Below are 24,319 nucleotides of genomic sequence, written 5' to 3'. Positions count from 1 at the left end.
TCTAATGGATAACGTTGGTCGATTAAAATAAGTGACAGTAGAAAGGATTATAGAGTTAATCTACTGGATAACCCAATCCTGATCTACCTCAGTAGAATGGCTAAGAAAACAGTAATTTGTTTGTACCTTTCTATGTAATGATTTTATGCTTGAGCAAGAAATATTAAATCGTTAATAATCATTGTGGTAAACAGAACATCAGTTGCCGAAAAACTAATAGAAATCATAATGTTGGCTTCATGGTTCTAAAATACAAATATCGAATTACACGAAGACAAGAGACTCCAAGTTATGGATTTCTCCAATTAAATTAACTAACCAGATTTTACTAGAGTTTTAAGATTATGAATTAGAGGTTTCTTTTCCCGTAAAATCTATTTAATATTTCTATGCAACTAATTTACACACCAAACATGCTCTCCCTTTCAGCCGTGCGGGCGTTATAATGTGACGATCAGTCCCACTATTCGTTGGTAAAAAAGTAGCCCAAGAGTTGGCGATGGGTGGTGATGAGTAACTGCCTTCCTTCTAGTCTTACACTGCTAAATTAACCCTCGTGTAGCTTTGCGCGAAATTCTAAAACAAACAGTAATGAATGTACTTTAAAATATTGTAGCACGAAGACACTTCATAGTCGGGTACTCGTGCGTTGCGCATGCGCTGGCTGTTTGCTAAGTGCAGTAGTATTGGCACAGTATATACAGTTTTAGAAATATTCCACCGGAGCAGTGGTATATATGCTGTATTGATCTGATTTTCAGTTTTAAGGGTGGGTAAGGGTAAAAAACAAATCGCTGATTAGGGTCCCCCACTGGTTAGCACCGCTCCCCCCCTTTTTTTTTTACATTACCTCATATCCCGCTAGAATATTGATGTCACGACGTGACGTGACTGTAAAAGGCTTCAAGTAATTAGTATTTACATGCTGGACGAATATTCTAAGCATCGAACCTTTTGTTCTCTCACTTTTATTTAAATATTGATGTCATTACTTTGATCTGTAGCAAATATTGTTACATTTCTAACCTGATACACGGATTACAAAACTGTGCGTTTAAACACAATATTATCGACTACATTGGCACGTTTCTGTTTCTCTTCATAAGACACACCGTATTATGGGAATCAATATATGTATCAAATTCCACAAATATTTAAAACAGTGATACTTTTGAACCAAAAACCATAGTAATTTACATATTTTTTATGTATTTTTCCCTTCTGTACTTTTCTTACGGTAATGCAGTACCAATCAATAAGTATTCTGATGGTAATGCAGTACCAATCATTAAGTATTATGATGGTAATGCAATACCAATCATTAAGTATTCTAATGGTAATGTAGTACCAATCATTAAGTATTCTGATGCTAATGCAGTACCAATCATTAAGTATTCTGATGGTAATGCAGTAGCAATTATTAAGTATTCTGAGAAACATCGTTTTTAATCCACAGAATTCTTCGAATCTCGCTGAATTCTCTACATCTAGTAGCATCACCAAACACACATTTTAGTTCAATGATATTCATCCGTCCAAGGAAAAGTTAAATATTAGTTTACAAGCTAGGAATGAAATTTCCCAAATACATTTGAAAACACTTCACTCGACTTAGAAAGCCTGTGTTCAACAACAGAGAATAAATTCTACATCTGAAAGTCTTCAAATCCAATAAGAATATGGCTACACAGGGATTAGAGAAGCTACACACAGTTTTCCGCAAATGACAAGAAGGATTTTAAACGCGATCGGCAGTATTATAAATGTTTTAATTGTACGTCTCAATGTGTGGTCTCTGACACCAAAGTTATTTTTTGATTCCTGCTACGTAATTTATTTTAAAACTGTTCATTTAGTTTTATTTCTTACGAATATTCGCACAAAATTAAATAAGGGCTATCTGTGTTAAACGTCCCTGATTTTGAACTTACAGACAAGAAGAAAATCAGCTAGTCAACAGCACTATCCGCCAATTTTTGGGCTACTCTAATCAAGTAGTGGTATTTGACTGTCACTCCTACACTGTACCCACAATGTGAAACGAGACTTCGTGGGAGGAGGATACGAACCAAGAATCCTTGGGTTTAATCCGACGCGCTAACTACTGAGTCTTGCTTTTTTTTCTTCAAATCAGGAATTTAGTCCAATGGTATCCCAAAATGTGTTTTGGGACACGTAAAAAAACATGTATTTTAAAACTTGACAAAAAGCAAGTCTTTTATGTCATTCGTGACACAAAATGCATTTTTAAAACATGAAATTATCTCAGTAGTGGCTCAAAATGTACTGCATGGCTCGTAACACAAAATTTATTTTCAAAACTTTGAATCAGCATCAGTGATAAGAACCTGGTCTTTACAGCAATAGCAATCAAATACATCATATATGCATTAGTCTATATTACCAAAATATTTAATAACAAACAACTATTAGACCCAATAATTTCGTAATCTTTGAAACAAACACGTATGAAATTCATACTTGCTAAGGAATCGTTAAGTCTAAACAACATGCACAGAAATGTATTTGTTTTACTACTAGGTTCCATAACTTGCAGAAATAATTCGTTAGCAGTTCACATTCTTAAAATATATTCGGTTAACCTGTCTCAAAAATAGGTAAAACATTTTTATTAGTTTTGTTTCGCTATCTACAAGCCTAACCTTCAAAGGGCCCGTAACCAGGGTATGCATGACAGATGAGGGTGGGGCATACTCCTATATCAAATAATATTTTGGTTTAATGTTAGCTAGCAGGCATAAGGAACTAACATGGATTTACGTAAAAAATTATATTTTATTAACTTATCAGAAAATAAAAAGACGAAAATAATTTTTATGGTCTATTTTAGGTACCAAGTTTCGAAAAGCAGTAATATTTAAGTAGATTCTTTATTTCACTAGAATACGTCTTTAAACTTTATGAGTAACATTATTATTACTATTAGTACCCATAAGTTAATATAAAATGTCTTTAGGCCTAACCTCTATGATATTCTCAATATTAAATAATTAACATTATTACTGTAACTGTTGGTAATAATCATAATAAATTACAAATAAAAGTTGAATGGTGAGATTAGCTTGAGCATGTTACTAAAATATGTGTCCATAGAGGTTAGGCCACATTCTCCGAATCCCTCCTTTGGCTACAGGCCTACTTTAGTTTTATATATTGGGTTGAGGAATAATTCGTGAGCGTTTTTTCAAGTTAAAAAAATATATTCATAAATGAAACGCTTTCGCAAAATATTTCATATCATTTGGTAGATAATTTTGCTCTAATAGATGGTGTGTTTGATTTTCATATGTCTTTAATTTTTGCTTTCATTTTCAGCTCATTAAATGGAATGTCAAGTGGACAAAATCGAGCATTTTCGACACCATCTGCTTTTCGCATTTAATTTCTTGCAATTTCGTTTAAAACAATGCATACTATATACCTAGGTATTACATGAAATAAAGTATCATAATAAATGTTTTGGGTGTAATGTGTTCATGCATTGAAGTATTGTATAGTCTTGCATGTAATGCTTGAATGAAATTATTTAAAAACGCTCACGAATTATTCCTCAACCTAATATATAATTTTTACGATACGGTAGGCTAAACTTTATACAGCTTCATTACAGCAATTTACTAAAATAAAACAAATAACTTTTACTAAACTACATGAAGACATTTAAAACAAATCTAACTATCATGTAGGTACGTGCTGTATGGGCGTGGGAATGTGAAATGGGTTTTATCAGGTTCATATTTTATGCAGTGTTGTAATTTTATCTGAGCTCCAAAACTATGAGTTGTGTCTTGTTAAGCCTAATATTTGATATCACACCATCAGTAAACTTCGTTCTCGGCAGAACGTGTTTATCTGTTATCCCAGTCTCGAACTTCGACCACCGCTGCTTTAGGCCTGCGAGGTGGCCTGACAGGAACGTCAACTCCCCCACGTTCGCTATGAATATTGCTTGGTGAAAGTGTTGTACCGGCATTACTGGGCACTCCTTTGACTTCCAGTGTTGTAATGGATGAGGCTTTAGTCACTGGACCACTGATTGGACTTTTCTGTGATCGAAACTTTGGAAGAGTATTATTATCAAAGAGCCCTCCAGCTGGGAGAGGTGGGATGGGTCGTGGATGGACTTCTTCTTCAGATTTAAATGGTGAATAATCTACTTTTGTAAGACTTGGTGGGGGAGTGGAAGAAATGTTTTCAACATGGTGGAGTTGGCGAGGAGGAGAGCATTGATGTTGTCGTCTTTCGATATCATTTTTTGAAGGTATCGAATAAGTGATATCCTTTTCTGGGGTATCAGAGTCAAGAAGACCTTGCATGAACTCTTTACGTTTTTCATGACTGATAGAAGTAATTATGGCGTCATTTCCATTTTTATTATTCCTCTGGGTTACGTATATGTTGTTGTGAGTATGATGATTAGAATCTCTTCTTCCTGGTTCATCACTCTTCATCACTTTGTGATAATGACTTTGATTCCAAAAGCTATCATCAGTACTGCAATCCAGTTCCGTTTTATAATAGGGACTTTTCAGATCTCCTGTATTCAAAAGAATGGACGACTTTTGGGGATTGTCCTTTATTTTAACTTTTTGTTCTATTGTATAACGGCCGTCCGGCTGGCCAAGGTTACTGTTGTTCAGGTCTAACAGTCGAGTGTAACTGCTGGTTTCCTCAACCTTTTGAGGCTGGTATATTTTATTTTTACTATCATTGTGGTAGCTGATGTCACATTCATCTCCAAAGTAGAAAGATCGAGGTGTTATTGCCGCTACATATTTTGTTTGTTCTTGTTGAGGGTTTTTATAAGTTGTTCTCGGGAAAGTTTGGATGTCTTGTTCATCAAAAATCCTCAAAGGATACGTTGGAGATTGCCAAGGTAACGTTTCACAATGACTGTTTTCTAAAAGATCTACTTGGACACAACTGTCTTTCGTGTCACTATCTCGAGGGAAAGGTTTCACTGAGGTATAAAAATAACTGATATGTGGTTCACTCTTAAATTTTGTATCTCGTGACAGAGTACGATCAAAATCTTCTTCCATGAAAGAAGATGGTCTGAGAGCTCCAGATTCATCACACATTGTAAGCATTCGAGGAGTATCCCTGGAGGAGTGAACCGTAGATGTATCGAAAGAATTACTGTTTGAGTGAATAGACTCGTTTCTATTGTGTTTAAGAGAATCTTCCTTCTGGTCATCTGGAGATGTTCTGCAGAAGTCGTCTCTGATCAAAGAGGTCGACTTCCATGGGTTAGAGTGTTTCCTCAGAGATGTTGAATCACATTTCGGTGAACTCGTAGTTCTCGGTTGAATGGATGGACTGTACATGAAGTTATCTTTCCATGAGTTTGTTGACGAGAGAGATTTGAAATTTTCTTTATGCGGAGGCGAGGAAAAAGTTAGAACTTCAGAAACCCTACGAGAATTCGAATCCCATTCTGATACACCTAGAAAATGTTTATTTTTGTCGCAAGTCGATCCTTCTGATGAAGACAACGCTTCTTCTTGAGAATATTTCGGACATGTATCCATTTGGGCACAAGAAGGAGATTTCGAATTATTAACCAGTTGAATGTGAATAATAGTTTTAGCTGGTTTATTGATTGCTGGTCCAGAGTCACTGTCATTATCAGAGCCAAAATAGCTCTTAACCCAATGGTTTGTTTCACCTTTCTGGATGTCGCCCTCTTGTTCTATGTCCATTGTGGTCTTGGAGACTTGATCCTGTCGCTCTGAAGAAAACACTTGTCTTAAATTCTCTTTCTTCTCACGCTTTTCATTCAAACTTTTCTGGTTGATGTTATCTCCATAATACTCAATGTTATTCGTGGTCTCCGTGGAGATTTCTGGCATCGCCGCCTCATCGGTTTCGTTCTCAGGAATTTCTTCGTCGTGCTGTTCTTCGTGATGTCGTGTGGTGGTGGTCTCTGTAGTCATTTCTCCGTCTTTCCACTCCGACACTTCATTTAATTCTTCTTTGTCTGTCATTTTTTGGCCCCGACAAGTGTAACGAGTGACCTTCCCTGAAAATGGTCTTCTGACATCAATTTCTTGAGTGAATAGTTCATCGACAGGAGCTCTCAGCGCCTTCTGGTGAAGATCCTAAAAGTTAATTAAAAAGTAAACTCAGATAAAAATTGTAAAATACAAATATTTACTTTTAATTTGTTTTAAAAATCCAGTTTGTTCTTTATAAATAATAATCGTTCATTTTAAAATGAAATACAGGAACATACCTGTGCGCATCTTTATAGCTACCCAAGTTGCAACAATTGCTTATCCAGTTTACAATTACATAGCCCTAAAATAATCTACTTACAGTTCCTGTAAGTTCCTGAAAACCTTCATCATGGAGTTCTACGTTTTCTTCCTTTTTCTCCCTCGTGGTCTGACGCGATTCCGTTTTCTCTGTAATGACTCGTACTGAACCTGGGTCAGCAACGTAATGAGGATCCAGATTTTCTCCATCCCTGGACTTATGCTGAGAGAGCAGTATATTCTTGTTAGCGATAGTAAAGCAAATTATAACAAAACTATATCTAAGAGTTATAATAATTGCTCTATTGCTTTCACACGAATATGTAAAAGTTTAAGCTTCTAATTTAATGTACAAGCCCACCACAGTATTTGTATTAATGTGATAACGTAATTAGTCCGCTAGCGGGTTCTCTTAAATTATTTCATGAAAATAATTCAAGATCTAGTTCACGTAATGATAATAAGTAAATTTAATTCTTCTCTAATCATTTTTACAAACTTGAATACTTGTACACTGCTGTAAATTGTTATAGGCCTACGTTATAAACGATTATAATTAGCGCAAAATCAATCAACTTATTTGTGAACGTAATAGCTCATACACTCATAAATAACTCTAAACACTTCACATTTATCTCGTATTTATAATATAGCTGCCAATATACTAGACAAAAAATTGACGTCTCATCCTTAGAACTTTCTAGGCGTTCTACGCCCTCTGGTTAATAAATAAATTACAACAGTAAAAATATAGGTTATTACATTAACAAAGACGTGGTGCAATGAATAAAGGGAAATTATCCAATATACACTTTTAGGAACGCACGACTCATATGCATTGTTACAATTCCTTTTTACGTCTATCAGTTATCACTGTTTGACAAAGTAATCATATCCTTACGTCTGTGTTTTCAGTTTCCTCTGTACGATTATCTTCTGTGGTTTTAGTAGAGATCTGAGGTCCACTGTCAGTCACAACTTTTCCATCTTCATAAACCAGCTGGCGTTGTACTCGTGTCTCTACCTGGTGATATATTTCATATATTGATATATTTTCATAACATTAGAATTAATGAAACATCGCATAACGCTAAAAATGAAAATGTTTCACTTAATAAACATCTTGTCATACAATTCTAAGAACTTATGAATGAAACCAAAGAAGAGAATGTTATAACATATATACCACACTACACGTATCATATCCAGTGACGACGACACCACACATCCGACTAGTTGGAATACAACAAATTTCGGAGTTGTTTAGGTTCTAATTATATTATCAACTTTCGTGAGTTCTGACTGTTGTAGAGTGAATTTTAATTACTATCAGTGCTATTTAAATAACTTACAAATCAAAATCTTATGGTAAGAATGAACAGTAAAAAAAATAGCAAAAAGAAATTATTTTCAACTCAAAGATTGCTAACAACGACATCTAGTGGCCCATAAGTAAAACACAAAATTCTTTAACACTAAAATATATATCCATATATAAACACAAAACAGCTATTGCAATGAATTAACCATAAGCGAAAGGAAAACAATTGTACAAACAAAAAATAACACATCAAAGTTCTTGGAAAAAAATTTATTTCCAACACACCTGTTTGGTTTTGTGGTTAACAATCTTCCTGGACGTTGTCCATTCCTCTAAAAATATAGAAACCAATAATGTAATACTGACCACATAATAAATGTTACAACTCAGATCCCCCCCGGTAGTACAGTGATAAGTCTACAGATTTACAACGCTAAAATCAGGGGTTCGATTCCCTTCAGTGGGCTCAGCAGATGGCCCGATGTGCTTTGCTATAAGAAAACACACATACAACTCAGATAAACTGTACAAGAGCATCTAGTCCTGAGTAAGCAATTAATGTGCTGTCATTAATCCTGAGATATAGCAATCTGTGACTCTGAACTTAAAATATATTAAACACCGTGATTGTTGAAAATATTCTTACACAAATCCCATTTGTTACTTTGCAGTCATTTAGGTATAGCTTCCTGAAGCATAGTCTTTAAAATTAGCTTCCAGTCAGAACAGGCTACGAACTTAAAGTGAAACTAAAAACCAACATGGCCAACAGTAGGGCTGATTAAATATAATTTGCTTACGCTTCTACTTGTAAAAATTAGAATTATTTATTTCATCGGTTAGGTACCCACTCTGTTAACGATGTTTTTGGCGTTGCGTTCTTCAGTTTGGTTGGCCTGGAAACATTTATTTATATTTTTAAGTGGCATAATCTATCACCAGGTGTCTCTTCTCAGTAAAAGTGAAGTTACTACTTATTTATATGCTTTTGTTGTTTTGTTTTTTAGTGTGTGTGTGTTTTGTTTTTTTCAAACGAACCTCACTAAACATTATATGAATATCAACTACTAATCATTTCTGGACGAAACTAGTTTCGTTACTACATAGTAACTGTTTTATTTGAGTGTTTCATATTTCAACTGATGTTCTGTCTGGATTTTGATACTAAACAGAACACTATAAGTTCATTTGTATGTAATATTGTGTGCGAGTATGTTGATTTATATGAAACGTACACTTACCATATTTTGATGTAGGAGCTCCATCAGGTAACTAGGAAAGAAAAATATAAAATGTTTTAGACAAAATTATTTTTTAAAAACCAGTTAAAGTGTTAAAATCTTAGGTTAAGCAATGTGAAAAATGAAGACAGATCTCGTGCCAAAAAAAACGTTTACAACTTAACATATAAAGTATGTAAGCTATACTAAGTTCATGGAAGGGGTAACATCTTTTTGTCGTTTTTTTCTTGTTGTTGTTTAAGTATTCTTGCGGAATGGGAATTTTGTATGTGTCACACGAAATTATGTAATAAATTTTAAAACCTGAAAAACGTAAACTGATTTTAAAACTTGAATATTTGGAAAACTTTAGTTTCATTCATGTAATTAATTCATCTCAAAATAGTACATGGAAAGGTAGCGATTATAGTTCAAGGAGAAGCCAAACGAGATTGGTTATTTACTTTTTACGACTTACTTTTTAAAAATACCACATGTTAACTTACAATCTCTATAGGTGGCGCTGGCTCTACTCTTTTTGTAACTACTCTCGTCGTTGTGCCATTGGGGACACTTTTCCCACTGGTGGCGCTAGTGCTGTTTCGATCAACTGGCATTACTTACACCAACATCTGCTATTTGAAATTCCTATTTTAAGAGAAAAATAATTATTTGCAGACATTTTATAAGCTGCACATTTGGGACACACTAGCGAATCCCCATCAAACCAAACATGCTCGCCCTTTCAGACATTGGGGCGTTATAATGTTACAGTCAATCCCACTATTCGTTGATAAAAGAGTAGCCCAAGAGATGGTGCTAAATTAGGGATGGCTAGCGCAGATAGCCCTCGTGTAGCTTTGCGCGAAATTCAAAAAACAAACCAAACAAACAAGCTTCTACACGTAAATTACGTCACTCCCTCCATTTCACGAAGAGCCGAGCATAGCCCAGTGGTGCGTGCCAGACTATGGATCTCCTAGTCCAATGTTCGCGTCCCGTTGAATAAAAATTGTTTTGCGGCAGTGGATGCATGATAAAGGTGACAGTAAAATTCAACTCTTCGGTTAAATAACTGCTGCCTATACTTTGCTGGCGCATGTTGTTGATTATCAGTGTTATCAGTTCAAACTTAGAGTCAAAATAACCCTTGATAAAGCTTTAAATGAATATTGGAAAACAAATAAACAAACTTTTTCTATGGAAAATCAGAAAGTTTTAACAAGCTGGTGTGACCTTCAACACAATCTCTAACCCCACGAGAATGCTTCTTTCACTGATATTCAAGACTATTTTCACACTACAAGCAACACCTGAAACTTTACCTACTATTTTCAACTCAGACAACAATACCTTAATATATCCATAACTTCACGATCAAAACTTCTCGTGTAACGAGACGTTATTAGTTCCCACAACAGAGTAATAAAACATTTCCAACTTTAGACACGTGCAATGTGGCGAGTGAGTTGCTTCCGTCTCATCTCGCTTCCACGCCTCTTACGTCACGGATCACGTAAAATATAAGATGTCAGGGGCAGCAATGTTTACCGTGAATAGTAGTGTTCGTTTTCTTTAATCACCCTCAGTGACGCGCCATTATTAGAGAGAAACCGTGGCTTAGCCTAACGTGTTTGTGTTGAATATTATAACAGAGAAACCGTGGCTTAGCCTAACATGTTTGTGTTGAATATTATAACAGAGAAACCGTGGCCTAGCCTAACGTGTTTGTGTTGAATATACAGAGAATAATCAAATCAATGTGACCCCAAATAACTAATAATAAGTTGGGTGATACTCTCGACAACAAGCACTAACGACGGGTCAACTCGCAGTGAGTGAGGTAGTTTCGAGGAAGCCATGTGGGGAGGGACGGGGGTGAAGTAAGACGGGTGTTAGGAAGAAAAAGGGTCACTAGGGCTTGAATTAATCATTTCTTGGTGATTGGATAAATTATGTAGTGGTTTGAACCTTCAAGTACTGAAATAATTGTAATTATCTCTTTTGTTTTTCAGATTACCTAACCGTACACGATAGAACGTATGTTTTAGTCATCAGAAATACAATTACATTGTTGACCTTGTGTCTCCTAGAAAATAACCTTTTATTTCAAATGTTTCGTGTGGTAGTTTTAATTAATCTAGCTCTAAGGGTAGGCGTTCCTTACAAAGACACTTATGAGTGGGTTTAATATATAGCACAATTTGATTATCTGTTTTGGAAATTCACGATACCACACTGATGGCTGACTGTCTGCGCCAGCCTCCCTAATTTTCAGCTGTTGAACTAGAGGGCATGCAACTAGTCAAAAACACCAACCGCCAAAACGTGGGCTATTCTAATCAATTATTGGAATTTGACTCTTAACCTTACGTAGAAGCCAAGGTCCAGTTTTCCCGAAAACGAGACGCGAACCTTGGACGTCTAAGTTCACAGTTTGGCACACTACCGTCTAAGCTATGCTCAGCCCAATAGTACAAATAGAAGATAACCTTGACATCAGAAGGTGTCAATTTTTAGGATGAAAGTGTGCCTGACTGGCTATACCCTGAAATACATTCATCTTCCCACACACTCACTTTTTATAAACATCTAGGTATACCCTGAACTATTTTCACCCACCCACTCACTCTCTCTAAACCTTAACGGTAAGGTCCAATAAAAAAACAACAAATAAAAACATTTTTACAGAAACATATTTTATTCGGTCTTGAGTGGAGAATTATCATTACGTCATATTTACATATTTATTACTGATGTCAGGAACACAAGTCGGTTTAAAAATGAACCAAAGACAAAAAATAGACACTCTTTAACCCTAACACTTTTGAAAGGTTGACCTTTCGTTATCAGAGGTAAGTACGGAATGTTTCGTTGTTGTTATTACGTTTATCATAGCATTTGGTTAAAATTGGTTAATTTAAAAATATGTTAACGGAGGTGTTCTTAATTCTACTACTTTTGTTTTATGCCCCTTTTAACACCTCTCATCATAATTTTTATGCACACCATGGTTTGATCACTGTAAAATATTATTCACGTTTTTTGCGGGTCATTTTTATATTTTCATTAGAGATTGCTTCTGTAACACATACCTCAGTGATTAAAACACTGAAAAGTGAGTTACATAGCAACGATGACCTAGCAACATTATAGACTACGTATTAAATTTGATTGTGATGTCATCTCTTTGGTAAAACATAAATTATGTGTGTACCTGTTAGCAATTTGGAATTTTCAAAAAAATCCTTCTGATATTAAATACTCTAGATGACTTCCTACTTTTCTGGAAATTGAGACACGAAAAATTTCGCTTGCAGTATTCATTATCAGTAACGTTTGTCCCCAACAATTTTTTGGTAAGCTAATATTCTAATCAGTCTCTAAGTGTTAGTTATACCAGATGTACCTTCGGAAGGTTCCCGAAAGTCTTTTGTTTCAAGAGTAAATGAAACCAAAATTAAAAGTAAAAAGTGTTTTTTTTTTAATGTCTTGCTTTTGAAGTTCATACGTCATGTTGTATTGTAGTTTACAGAGTGCATCATTTTTTTCGCACGTTTTACTGACGTCACAACAGTACAAACTGCAATGTTCAGCTTCCTTTATGTTACGTCATTTTAGTGTATACCAACTGACAGATAACACTATACTGTATCGTGATGCAAGTAGTTAAAACACGTGAGAGGCCTTTGGCTTCCTTTCGGGAAAATTAGTAAATATTATTATAGTTATTCAGTAACAAAATGTATTGTTTTTCCTTTTTAGTGATTATAATTTTTGCCACATATTTTTTGCAGTAGAAATGAAACACTCAAGCTATAATCAACAAACTTTCAAAAATACATGCCTAGTTGTATCTGTCGATATCGTACTGTAATAATTTTAGAGCCAGAAAAAAAAAACCGGTTTTCAAGAAATCACACACACACACACAGTGTAAACTTTTATGAAACTGTACTTTTTTCTTGGCCTTGAAATGTAATCGCTGATACTTCTGATAAGAATATAGAAACTAGAATTTCATTCTCTCGGTTAAGTCCTCGAATGTTACTATACGAAACCTGCTGTAAACTTTGGTAACGCGTCAAAACTAAAGCTTCTGTTCATCTAATATTGATACCAACAAAAGCTAACATTATTTAAAGAAACCATAATGCTATTTCTAGCGCTGAAATTAAATAAAAATGTTTAAATTTGTTGACAGTTGCTTATTATACACAAAAATAACATCTGTGAAGAAAAAATAGTAATATTTTGTTTTAAAATTATTATGCAAGCCTGCAAAAGGGTTATCTATACTTAACTGTTCCCGAGAGTGAATCAGAGGGAAGACAGCTACTGTCGTCTGCTCGAATAATGGGACCTGACTGTTACTCTTATGATTCATACACAGGAACATGGTGCGGAGCGTGTTTTTACGTACGAGATATGAACTGTAAATCAAGAACAAATACTGGAGCCTTAGTTATAAGTAAGAAAAACACACGTACAGTTTATACCTAGTGGTGTAATAATTTGCGTTGTTTAAAAGGTATCTTGACTTAACCCTTAAGGTCTGTTGATAGATCACTATGAACTATGAATCGAGAACAAATCGTAGAGACTTGTTTATAATAAAAAAACACACACACATGTAAAACTTTATGCCTAGTGGTGTAATAGTTTGGGTTGTTTAAAAGCTCTCTTGAGTTAACCCTTTGATTCTGTTGACAGATCACTTGCTTGTTGAACGAGATCCGCGTTCAAATCGTGCACGTGGAATAGCCAAAAATGTTTTCATAGTACTAGTACTAAAACGTGTCATTACGTCACTCTGGACCTTAATTCAAAGATGAATGACTACTGGCAAAACTAAAATATTTCTTACCCGTCCAATAACCTGACGTTAAAACTATGACAAAAACTTGCTTGTATGTTAAAGGATGAAACATTCCAGTTTTTGTGGGTCAAAGGGTCATTTATGTTGTGAGAACCGCTCAAAGTTAGTAGGTCAGAACCCTACGTGACTGTTTTACCCCATACATTAATCATGGTTGTCACGTTCACCAACGAGCGAGTGTTTGGATTCACAGGTGGAGTGTCTTGTATCGTCAACAAACAAACACCCATGTCACAGACACCGAATGTATTTCACTCTTGATACGAGTTTTTAACATCGCCAGCTTTGGTCTGAGCTTTATTAACATAAAACAACACAAATAGTCCAGTTCTAGAGTCTCAACCTTTTTCATCAACACGTTGTTTACCTTTGTTCAAACCGCAGTGCCATGCTGTCCGTGGTACGTGTGGGTTTTATCGGGGTACACCCTCCCTTCCGCTTCCTATCGCAGCTAATTTCGAGGTATTAGATGTATTTACAGGTTCCAATCAAGATGTGACGGTGCGAAGGTTCGCTTGTTTGTTTGTGTTTGAATTTCGCGCAAAGCTACACGAGGTCTATCTGCGCTTGTCGTCCCTAATATAGCAGTTCAAGACTAGAGGGAAGGCAGCTCGTCATCACCACCCGCCGCCAATTCTTAGGCTACTCTTTTACCAACGAATTGTAGGATTGACCGTCACATTACAACGTCCCCACGGCTGAAAGGGAGAGCATGTTTGGTGTGACGGGGGATTCGAACCCGCGATCGTCAAATTACGAGCTTAGGGCCCTAACCACCAGGCCATGCCGGGCCATCTATGCGAAGGAACCGTCAAAGAGTTTGTTGAAAGTTGTCGATTTCTGAGAAACCAGCCTGGATCTTTTACTTTGCCTTCTTTGTCTCTGCTTCTTCAACTCCATCTCTTCCCCAAACAATTTTCAATTAAATTTTACCAACCTGCAACCATACAATGTTAAAATACGGGTTTCGATCCCACCGTGACTCTGGGCTGAAACAAACAAAATATCTTACTACCTTTGTTTGTTTGTTTGTAATTAATCTATCTGTGCTGTGCCAATCATGGATATTGAAACCGGGTTTTTAGCGGTGTGAGTCTGCGGATATGCCGCTGTGTCAATGGGGGGCAAAATAGTACATTTGTTGGAACGGAGATTCGAACCTCTTACCAATATAACGTTTCAAAAACTATTCAAACCTCCAAACATATGAATACTCTGGTTATGGTGTAATTTGCAAAAATAATGTTTTAACACGTTGTCAACAAGGATCGCAGAAGTAGTGTGAATTGGCCGGAGCTTCGTCCTCGTGGTCAACAGTATAAACATCTATGTATATACACCAACATGTTATCTTTCACCTTAAGACTGTAGAGTTTTCCATTTAATTGCCAAATTGACAAGTTGGATTTTATGATCACTGTTAAAACGAATGAAAGCAGACACATATGGCTCAAGAATGAACGAGAGCACAGTTACCCTGATAGAATATACAAAACAAAAGATGTGTGTAATAATGTAGGATAGATAACTAAGTCAAAAACTGGGGGAAGGCAATACCTTAATGGAAAAAAATACTTATAAAAACATGTGACAATATGACTAAAGGCGAGAGTATAAAGGTACTAGAAAAATATTAGCTAGGCCAAGAGAGTCCAGTTTTACGTTTTCCCGGAACGGAAACACTGAACGATCATAATTTATTTTTCGTACGACACAGGGTTTGGATTTTTCTATTAGCATTTATTTGTGAAGAGACTGTATGAATACACGTAACATGAATCTTAAAATATAATTGGTAATCAATATGCAGGCTGGATTAGCACATTCGTTGGGTCGAACGAGCCCACGGGCTGTCATTTCAACCAAGCTGATCCAGATACACCCATCAGACTAAGTAACGGCTGAGTTATTAAATTATTTTTCTTTTAAATCTAGATGGATTATTAAGTGGAATTTGGAGACGGATCTTTATAGACATATATGGTATGTGAACTTAAATAAGGTAACACCGTTGCACATGCCCGTTCTATAAGCCTGCATGCTGTAGTTATGTCAACGCTACAATGTTACTTCTCAGGTGCTATCAACCTTCAAAATATGTACAATGTGCGCATGAAATGTGAATTTCAACTACCATTATAAAATAATTCATTTTAGATAATAACATTAGCAGACAGTAACCATTAGCTTCAATATAGAGAGTAGAACCAATAAACAGTAACCATTAGCTTCAATATAGAGAGTAGAACCAATAGACAGTAACCATTAGCTTCAATATAGAGAGTAGAACCAATAGACAGTAACCATTGGCTCCAACATAGAGAGTAGAACCAATAGACAGTAACCATTGGCTTCAATATAGAGAGTAGAACCAATAGACAGTAACCATTAGCTTCAATATAGAGAGTAGAACCAATAGACAGTAACCATTAGCTCCAACATAGAGAGTAGAACCAATAGACAGTAACCATTAGCTCCAACATAGAGAGTAGAACCAATAGACAGTAACCATTAGCTTCAATATAGAAAGTAGAACCAATAGACAGTAACCATTAGCTCCAACATAGAGAGTAGAACCAATAGACAGTAACCATTAGCTTCAATATAGAGAGTAAAACCAATAGACAGTAACCATTAGCCCCAACATAGAGAGTAAAGCCAATAGACAGTAATCATTATTTAAACGGTTGAGAGCAAGACGAATGTGTATCAGGTAAGTATGAATGAATGTATATCAGGTAAGTATGAATGTGTATCAAGTAAGTATGAATGAATGTGTATCAGGTAAGTATGAATGAATGTATATCAGGTAACTATGAATGTGTATCGGGTAAGAATGCATGTGTATCAAGTAAGTATGAATGAATGTGTATCAAGTAAGTATGAATGAATGTATATCAGGTAAGTAAGAATGTGTATCAAGTAAGTATGAATGAATGTGTATCAGGTAAATATGAATGAATGTATATCAGGTAACTATGAATGTGTATCGGGTAAGAATGCATGTGTATCAAGTAAGTATGAATGCATGTGTATCAGGTAAGTATGAATGAATGTTTATCAGGTGAGAATGAATGAATGTGTAGCAGGTAAGAATGAATGAATGTGTAGCAGGTAAGAATGAATGAATGAATCGTTGTTCATTTGTCTCAGTAAGACACATAAACGTCTACAGTTTAGTTTCAGGTCTTATATTAAACATTAAATACAGAAATTCACGAGATCTTAAAGAATAGTCTCGTTAAACAAGAGTTCCGATAGATGCCACCACTAAGTCAGTTAAGCCGACCTACAAGTTTTTGTTAACAGGTGGCGTGCCAGGAAACCTAATGAGAATATGACGAGGAAGTGCAAGTCACGTGATCTCTTGTTGCTGTTGGTAACACGTAATGTATACCTTTGGGGTACAAATTTTCTCTCAGTCATAAGAGGTTATTTAAGGTGGTAAATAAAAAAAAAGATAATTGGATAACCGGACAAACGTAACGGAGCTACATCCGGGGTCTTCCTGAACTTACTAGAATTCTGGCATATTCTGCCAATATTCTATAAGTAAGATATGAGATGATAAAGGAAGCAAACCCCATCGAAGAGTTCCCTGGTGAGAATAAAAGCATGCAAACAAGATGAGATAAATAAAACAGATAAAAATGCAGGGAAGGCAAACAACTGAAGATGGAGTCCAAGGATGTGTTTCATTGTGGATTCTGTTCTTGTTCGAAGTTCAATCTAAATATTCACCCCCCGAAAAAAAACAACGAAATGGTAACAGAATTGTCATTTATTTTCGTGAAAGAAAGAAGGAAAAACAAAATAACAAAAAATAAATTGGAAAACGCCCTGAAAAAGGGGCACTGGGACATAGAATATTTATGTCTAAGAAACAAATACAAACACCCTTGAAAATATTTTTCGATATTCTGTTTTAATACTAAATGTTATTTCAGTTAAGGTTCCGCAAAAATCAGAAATACATCGGGAAATTTTGTCACCCTGAGGTATGCACTACATGCCCTGAGGTATGCATTACAAGTTTAAAAAAAGCGTAAAACCTCATTTGATATCTGTAACTTAGTGCGCAATAAAGTTACCATGGTTATTAAAATGTTCACGATTAACCAATTTATAGGTTTTATCTTGTTCGTTTTAAATGGCCTAAATTTGTTAACACTAAATACCATAGCATTTTTTGTTTTCTACACTTGATAATTTCAGTAAATCTAATATATTACCAGTTTAACCTCATTCCCATAACAATAAATTTAAGAATCTTGCTATTGGTACCTATTACATTACGTCATATATTTTCAAACGACTATAAATAAACACCGTCGTTACCGGAAAGAAAATCAACATAAATACACAATCCACACTCTTTCAATAACAATAAAGACAAGTTATCTCCATAACCAGGACTGAAGATTAAATATTTCATTACAACATTCATTAACCCTGGTATTGTGTGAAAAACCTCAACATTGATAGTATTTACCTGGTGTTATGTGACTTAGATGCTTTACTACACTCTCTTTGCTTTCACGGGTTCTTAGAACTAACAAAATGACACATGTGTATCTATATACGTAACAAACCGCCTTGGCAAGCAACGAACTAAATTAGTCAACGAACAAACTAAACAAGTAAAAATAGTACAGCAACTTGAAAATACCAAAGGTATAATTTTTTTAGAATAACTGCAGTCTTTCCCACTACGTGGCGTTTTTCTATTACCCATTCACATGAAAAAAACTTTGTGTTAATAACAGGAAGTCTGAACACTAATGGGTGAGACATACATACTCTAGTCCTAACGTCCAAAATCCATCTACAGCTCTGCTGGTTGTGGCCACTAATAGCCACAACCAGTACCTCTTTAGTTCCAACTAATATATAAATAGCACGACCTATCAACGTAATTTGTAATTTAATCGCCCAACCGCCACACATTATCGACACGTCTAATACATGTGCACATATAATTTGTGTGTTGTCAAGTGCAAAGCTACATAATGGGATATGTAGATTTTAGCGGTGTTAGCCCTCACTGCGAAGTGGGGGATTACATATAGAGAAATGGAAGTCTTTACCTGTGGTAGATACACCAGAAATCTCTGGTTTCAATTCGTTGAGCATTTAGACTTGTTAACAGTTTCCTTTTTTTTACTTTGTACTTTCTTTACCATACATACAATGTCTTCAAGAGGTTTTCAGATGGTGTCGCCTAGCAACATCTAATTTGTTTGTTTCACAGTTTATATATTATTTTGTATATCTAACAATCATTTATAACCTTTTCCTTTTATTATTTATATTTTAATCGTAAATAACCAGTTCAACTACACATCCCAACTAATTCATAGGCTTAAACATACTATTAAATATCTTACGCTACAGTGTATAATTTTGTCTTAATTTAATAATTTCTTTAGTTTTAGCTGAGATTTTTTTACTGCTTTGCTTACCTGTTCGTTCAGCTGTGGCGGAAACACATACAACCGGTTCGGTACTTAACCGACAAATAAATGATGACGAACGAGTCTTGCAGTGCAAGAACTAGCCGTAGGCCCATAGAGGCCTTTTACGGAATGCCAACCCCGAGTAACCATAATAGGTGTTTCGACACAGGTGCTTTGCTCGGATGCAAACAGGCAAGGTCGATGATGATTTGATTCAGACGAAATATACGCCGAAGGAAGGAAGCTCGATGTAACACCCGTAACTTCAATACAGCAGTGAATCCTTCGTCAGTTAGTGAATGTCACGAAACTAATCATTGCTAGAGATTATTCTTAAGCCTATTTTTGTGTTGCTAGATTTTATTCGTAGGCCTATTTTTGTGAACGTTTCAAGTTTATTCTCGGACTCATTTTTATAGTGGAACTCAGCTTGACTTCGTGTTGTTTTGGTTCTTGGTGGGAGGGACATAAGTTTAAGGACTTACAACGGTGAAGTAAGGGTTAGATTAAGTGGAGAGAGCAAATGACCCACTGTGACTGTTCTATAAATAAAATAAAAACTTTTTCAAATAACTATATTGTTGTTTAATTTGATTACTTACAGGTCTGATATTTGTTTTTATAATATACCAGTAAATTTATTTCCGCCTCACATACAAATGAGTGTGCTTACACCGCTCCCTACATTTCCTATCTGAAATGCGATTAGATACGAAAAAACAAAATGCTATATTATTGAGCTCCGGTTCTATTTTTTAAATTTTTGATTACTAAAATAACACCGATTGTTCTGGTGCATCGATAATTTCTAGCAGAATTTCCTTCGATAAGGATGCTTTTATATTTAATAGAAAAGTGTATTCTTTATTGACATAACGACGAACTGTTATTCTTCATAATATCGAAAAACCCTCTCGCAATAAATAAACACATAAATGAGGCGAGGCTAGGTAGTTATGGTTATTACTCATAATCTGAGGGTTGTGGGTCCGAATTCCTGTAACACCAAACATGCTCTCCCTTTCATACGTGGGGGCGTTATTATGTTCGGTCAATCCCACTATTTGTTGGTAAAAGAGTAGCCCAAGAGTTGACAGTGGGTGCTTGTCTTACACTACTAAATTAGTGAAGGTTAGTGCAGATAGCCCTCGTATAGCTTTGTGCAAAATTCAAAAACAAATAAATATATACATATAGTATAGCCAGCTGATGTATGCATGAAAACTTTTATTTGAAAAGCACAAAACATGCAACAAGTTGGTCTTGTTACAATCTGTCATTGAACCAACTAATAAAGTGATATGTATTTTGTTTTATAGTTTCATACGAAGCTGTATAGGTTGTCTGCACATATCCATTTTTGAACTGAATTACTAGACAAATGGAAGCTAGTCAAAAACACCCACTATCAACTTTTATACTAGTCTAGTCTGACAGAATAGTGAGATTATGGCTCACCCAAGATCGCAAAGCGCAGAACACGTTTTTATGATATAGATGTCACAAATTATGAATTATCAGATTAACAGTCCATATTCGCTAATCATTAGGCTAAGCCCAGCCTATTAAAACAATACAGTATCTACTGATATAGTGACGTTTCGGTGGCTAATTTACAAGTGATACGACACGGTATCATAGGAGGAAGAGGTGGGGTATCAGATATGACCCTCCCAACTCCAGAATCTAGAACCCAGTAAAGAAGAGCTACAGTAACATAGAATTTTCTTATTTTTCTTAAAAAAACAATGATCGCCGGATAATTTGATGAATTACAAACGTGCTTAACTAAGAGTGTTTTGTTACTAAATATAAAGCTACATAACGGGCTATCTGTATGTGCCCACCACCGGTACTAAAACTCGATTTTTAGCGTTATTAGTTCTCAGACTTACCATTTAAGCACTGAAGGATGTTACTAATAGTAACCAATATATTTTTGTTTGTTTTCAAGCAGCTTCATGCTCGCCGTGAATATCAAACCTTTAATTTTAGTGTTATAAACTCTTAAATTTACCATTGATTCTCTAGGAAGAATACTGTTTTAGTTTTTAAAATATTAAATATTTCTAACAAGTTGGATTAGAATAAAATTATTAAGTTTCTCTTTCATATTTTCTAAGTGATTATGAAAGTCTACAAGCTTACAGCTCCGATCTTTTGGAGTAGAGATGGCCAAGTGAATAGCGTGTCAGGTTTCGGATTGGGAAATCTTCGAACCGCAATATGAAAATATGCACGCTAGACACGCTCAGCGATGGAGTGTTACAATCATGACAACCAATCCTGTTGCTTGGTTAAGAAAATTCCTGTACGTAGTAGGTGCCGCCTTTCTTCTGGTGAACAGTTTTATGTCTAAACTTTGGCTCTTTGTTTGTTTGTTTTTGAATTTTATGCAAAGCTACGCAAGGACTATCTGTGCTAGCCGTCCCTAATTTAGCAGTATAAGACTAGAGGGAAAGCAGCTAGTCATCACCACCCACTGTCAACTCTTGGGCTACTCTTTTACCAACGAATAATGGGATTGACTGCAACATTATAACGCCCCCATGGCTGAAAGGGAGAGCATGTTTGGTGTGACGGGGGATTCGAACCCGCGATTCTCAAATTACAAGTCGAATTCGTTCTCTAACCTGGACATTTAACTCCACATCGCGTATGATAGCATTCAAGTTGAATATAAAATTACACAGCGCTTCTTTTACTTAAAATTAATAAACAATTAGATTTCCTATTTCCTCTCTCTCCCTTGTTTTATTATTGTTATTATTATCTTCATCTTACCACAGAGGCATTGCGCAAACACTTCGTTTAACGCAAAAAATTATAACATCGAAAATAACTTAGAACAATAATCCTAGCCTCGTTATTGGATATTTTTTATTTTTAGCAAAAAATTAGATAACCCAATAATGTTTAAGTGAATTTTGGATTTATATTTGAGTAACGCTTTAACTTGTTTACTTTTCTTGCCATTAACTGCATTATTAGCTCATGCAGAGAATAAGGAATTAAGGTTCCGAATTAGTAGCGTCCTCCAGTCATTTTTCGAGAAAAATATACGTTTGCAAGTAATCAGAACTAAAATATACAGAAGTACGAAATTTATTATGAACAACACTGTTTATTTATAAAAAAAAGGAGAAATAAATAAACGTTTCAAAACTCTAACGATTTAATCTAAAGCAAACAGCAACACTTAGACACCACTAAAATTAAAATGTTACATTAAATAATAATAATTAAACCACACACATAAAGAACTCTTGGAAAGTGAGCAAGAGAAGAAACTAGGACAAGACAGCATATATTACATATATTAACCACATTCAGCTTAAACGAAAACTCCATGTTATTTAGGATTGAAGATTGATATTTGGTGTTGTGAGTTTCTTCAATGAATAATTTTAGATCAGTTTTGGCCTTGCAGAGGGTAGTGAAATTGGAAACTCTGAATTGTGTTCTGTATATTCACTATATTGGTAGATAGAAGAGACACTTTTAGTTTATTTTTATTGAAAATCTCAATATGTTCATTGATTCTGAGTTCAGATTGCGTATAAATATGCCAATATAGAAGGCTTTAAAGTTTCTACAAACCAAGAACAATTTGGAATTGGAAAGAAGTTTTTAATAAAGAAAAACTTTTGTCTGTGTGACGTGGATTTGAAAAATAACCTGCAATCAACTTGGAGTTATAACGATGAATTAGGCGTTTGAACTGATTTTTCAAAGTTAATTTCTATTTATCAATGTATGGAAGACAAGAGTATATGATCAGTTTGGATACGGTTGATAACCTAGTTGGATTGTTAGTTCTTGGTTTTAAATGTAACATTGTAATTTTAATTATGTCTAAATAATGATGTTAGGTTCAAATGAATAATAACAATACCTTTTTATACCACAAGAGATGCGTGCATGTAGTTCACATTTTTGCCTTCTATAACTAGAATAAAAAAATAGAAAATTATAGAGTATTGAGTGATTGCTACTCAAAAGTGTTTCGAAATATCTCAATTCATTGTCTTTGCTTTGCTTTCATACCGTAAATTATATAATAACAATTTAATAAATTTTGAACATAGAAATAAATAATGAAAACAAACTAGTAGTGGCTTAACTAATAAATTATCAAAAGCACTTTAGGCTTAACAGATGAAATTAGTGTGTAATGACCCTGCAAATATTTTACTGAGATTTTCTTTGTTTTCATTATGGTTTAAGAACCAGAGGCGTAACTGGTATCAGTTTAGATCTTACAAATGAAATAGGCTGGACCCATTTCAGTGAAGGCTTTAGCTTCAAAATGTTATTATAGTTTAACACAAAGATAATTTCTTTGATTGAGAGCACATAATGGCCCGGCATAGCCAAGCGTGTTAAGGCGTGCGACTCGTAATCTGAGGGTCGCGGGTTCGCATCCCAGTCGCGCCAAACATGCTCGCCCTTTCAGCCATGGGGGCGTTATAATGTTACGGTCAATCCCACTATTCGTTGGTAAAAGAGTAGCCCGAGAGTTGGCGGTGGGTGGTAATGACTAGCTGCCTTCCCTCTAGTCTTACACTACTAAATTAGGGACGGCTAGCACAGATAGCCCTCGAGTAGCTTTGTGCGAAATTCAAAAAACAAACAAACAAACATGAGTGCACATAATCGCATCCAAACTGGAGCAATAAAAAGCTTGTTTGATTTAGAGAAAAGCTACTTTTGATTATCTGCTGTGTCCACCTAGAGAATCGAACCTAATTCCAAAAATTAGCACTGGATGGGACAGTAGAGATTAATTGCAAGAAAATGTTCATAACGCCTACACCGTCCATTGGAAACAACAAATAAAATTATTATATTCAGTCATATATAAATATTCCTGCGATTTTACGTGAAATATTAAGAACGCAGTTCTTCAAATAAGATAGAATGTAAAGGCAAATTTAGTAAAACTTAAGATTCCACACAATGAAGTATTTATATTATTAGTACTAACCATTCACAAAGAAATTGATAAGCCTGTTTACTTAGGATAGCTAATCAATACATATATTTGCCTTTACATACTATCTTATTTGAAGAACTGTGTTCTTAAGTATTTCACGTAAAATCGCAGGAATATATATATACACATACATGACTGGATATATTAATTTTCTAAGGGACGGTGTATG

At 35.2% G+C, this 24,319-nt stretch overlaps 1 protein-coding gene across 3 annotated transcripts; it reads right to left on the bottom strand.

Moving 5' to 3' along the window:
- Window positions 1-2,396: 2,396 nt before the first annotated feature.
- Window positions 2,397-19,597, bottom strand: LOC143244161 (uncharacterized). Of its 3 annotated transcripts, none has more exons than XM_076488334.1 (7): window positions 19,161-19,597; window positions 9,326-9,467; window positions 8,841-8,871; window positions 7,885-7,931; window positions 7,180-7,302; window positions 6,340-6,501; window positions 2,397-6,122 (listed from the first exon to the last, which is right to left on the bottom strand). In XM_076488334.1, exons 2-7 carry the CDS (start codon window positions 9,434-9,436, stop codon window positions 3,870-3,872), a joined length of 2,727 nt encoding a protein of 908 aa, XP_076344449.1. In that variant the 5' UTR covers window positions 9,437-9,467; window positions 19,161-19,597; the 3' UTR covers window positions 2,397-3,869. The 3 variants fall into 3 exon arrangements, with proteins under 3 accessions (XP_076344449.1, XP_076344450.1, XP_076344451.1); XM_076488335.1 differs by lacking the exon at window positions 19,161-19,597 and adding an exon at window positions 18,191-18,274; XM_076488336.1 differs by lacking the exon at window positions 19,161-19,597 and adding an exon at window positions 10,173-10,196.
- Window positions 19,598-24,319: the final 4,722 nt, after the last annotated feature.

The sequence above is a fragment of the Tachypleus tridentatus genome, chromosome 2 (genome assembly GCF_004210375.1).
Source record: "Tachypleus tridentatus isolate NWPU-2018 chromosome 2, ASM421037v1, whole genome shotgun sequence".
Taxonomy (NCBI): Eukaryota; Metazoa; Arthropoda; class Merostomata; order Xiphosura; family Limulidae; genus Tachypleus; species Tachypleus tridentatus.
This window is presented reverse-complemented; position numbering and strand designations above follow the sequence as displayed.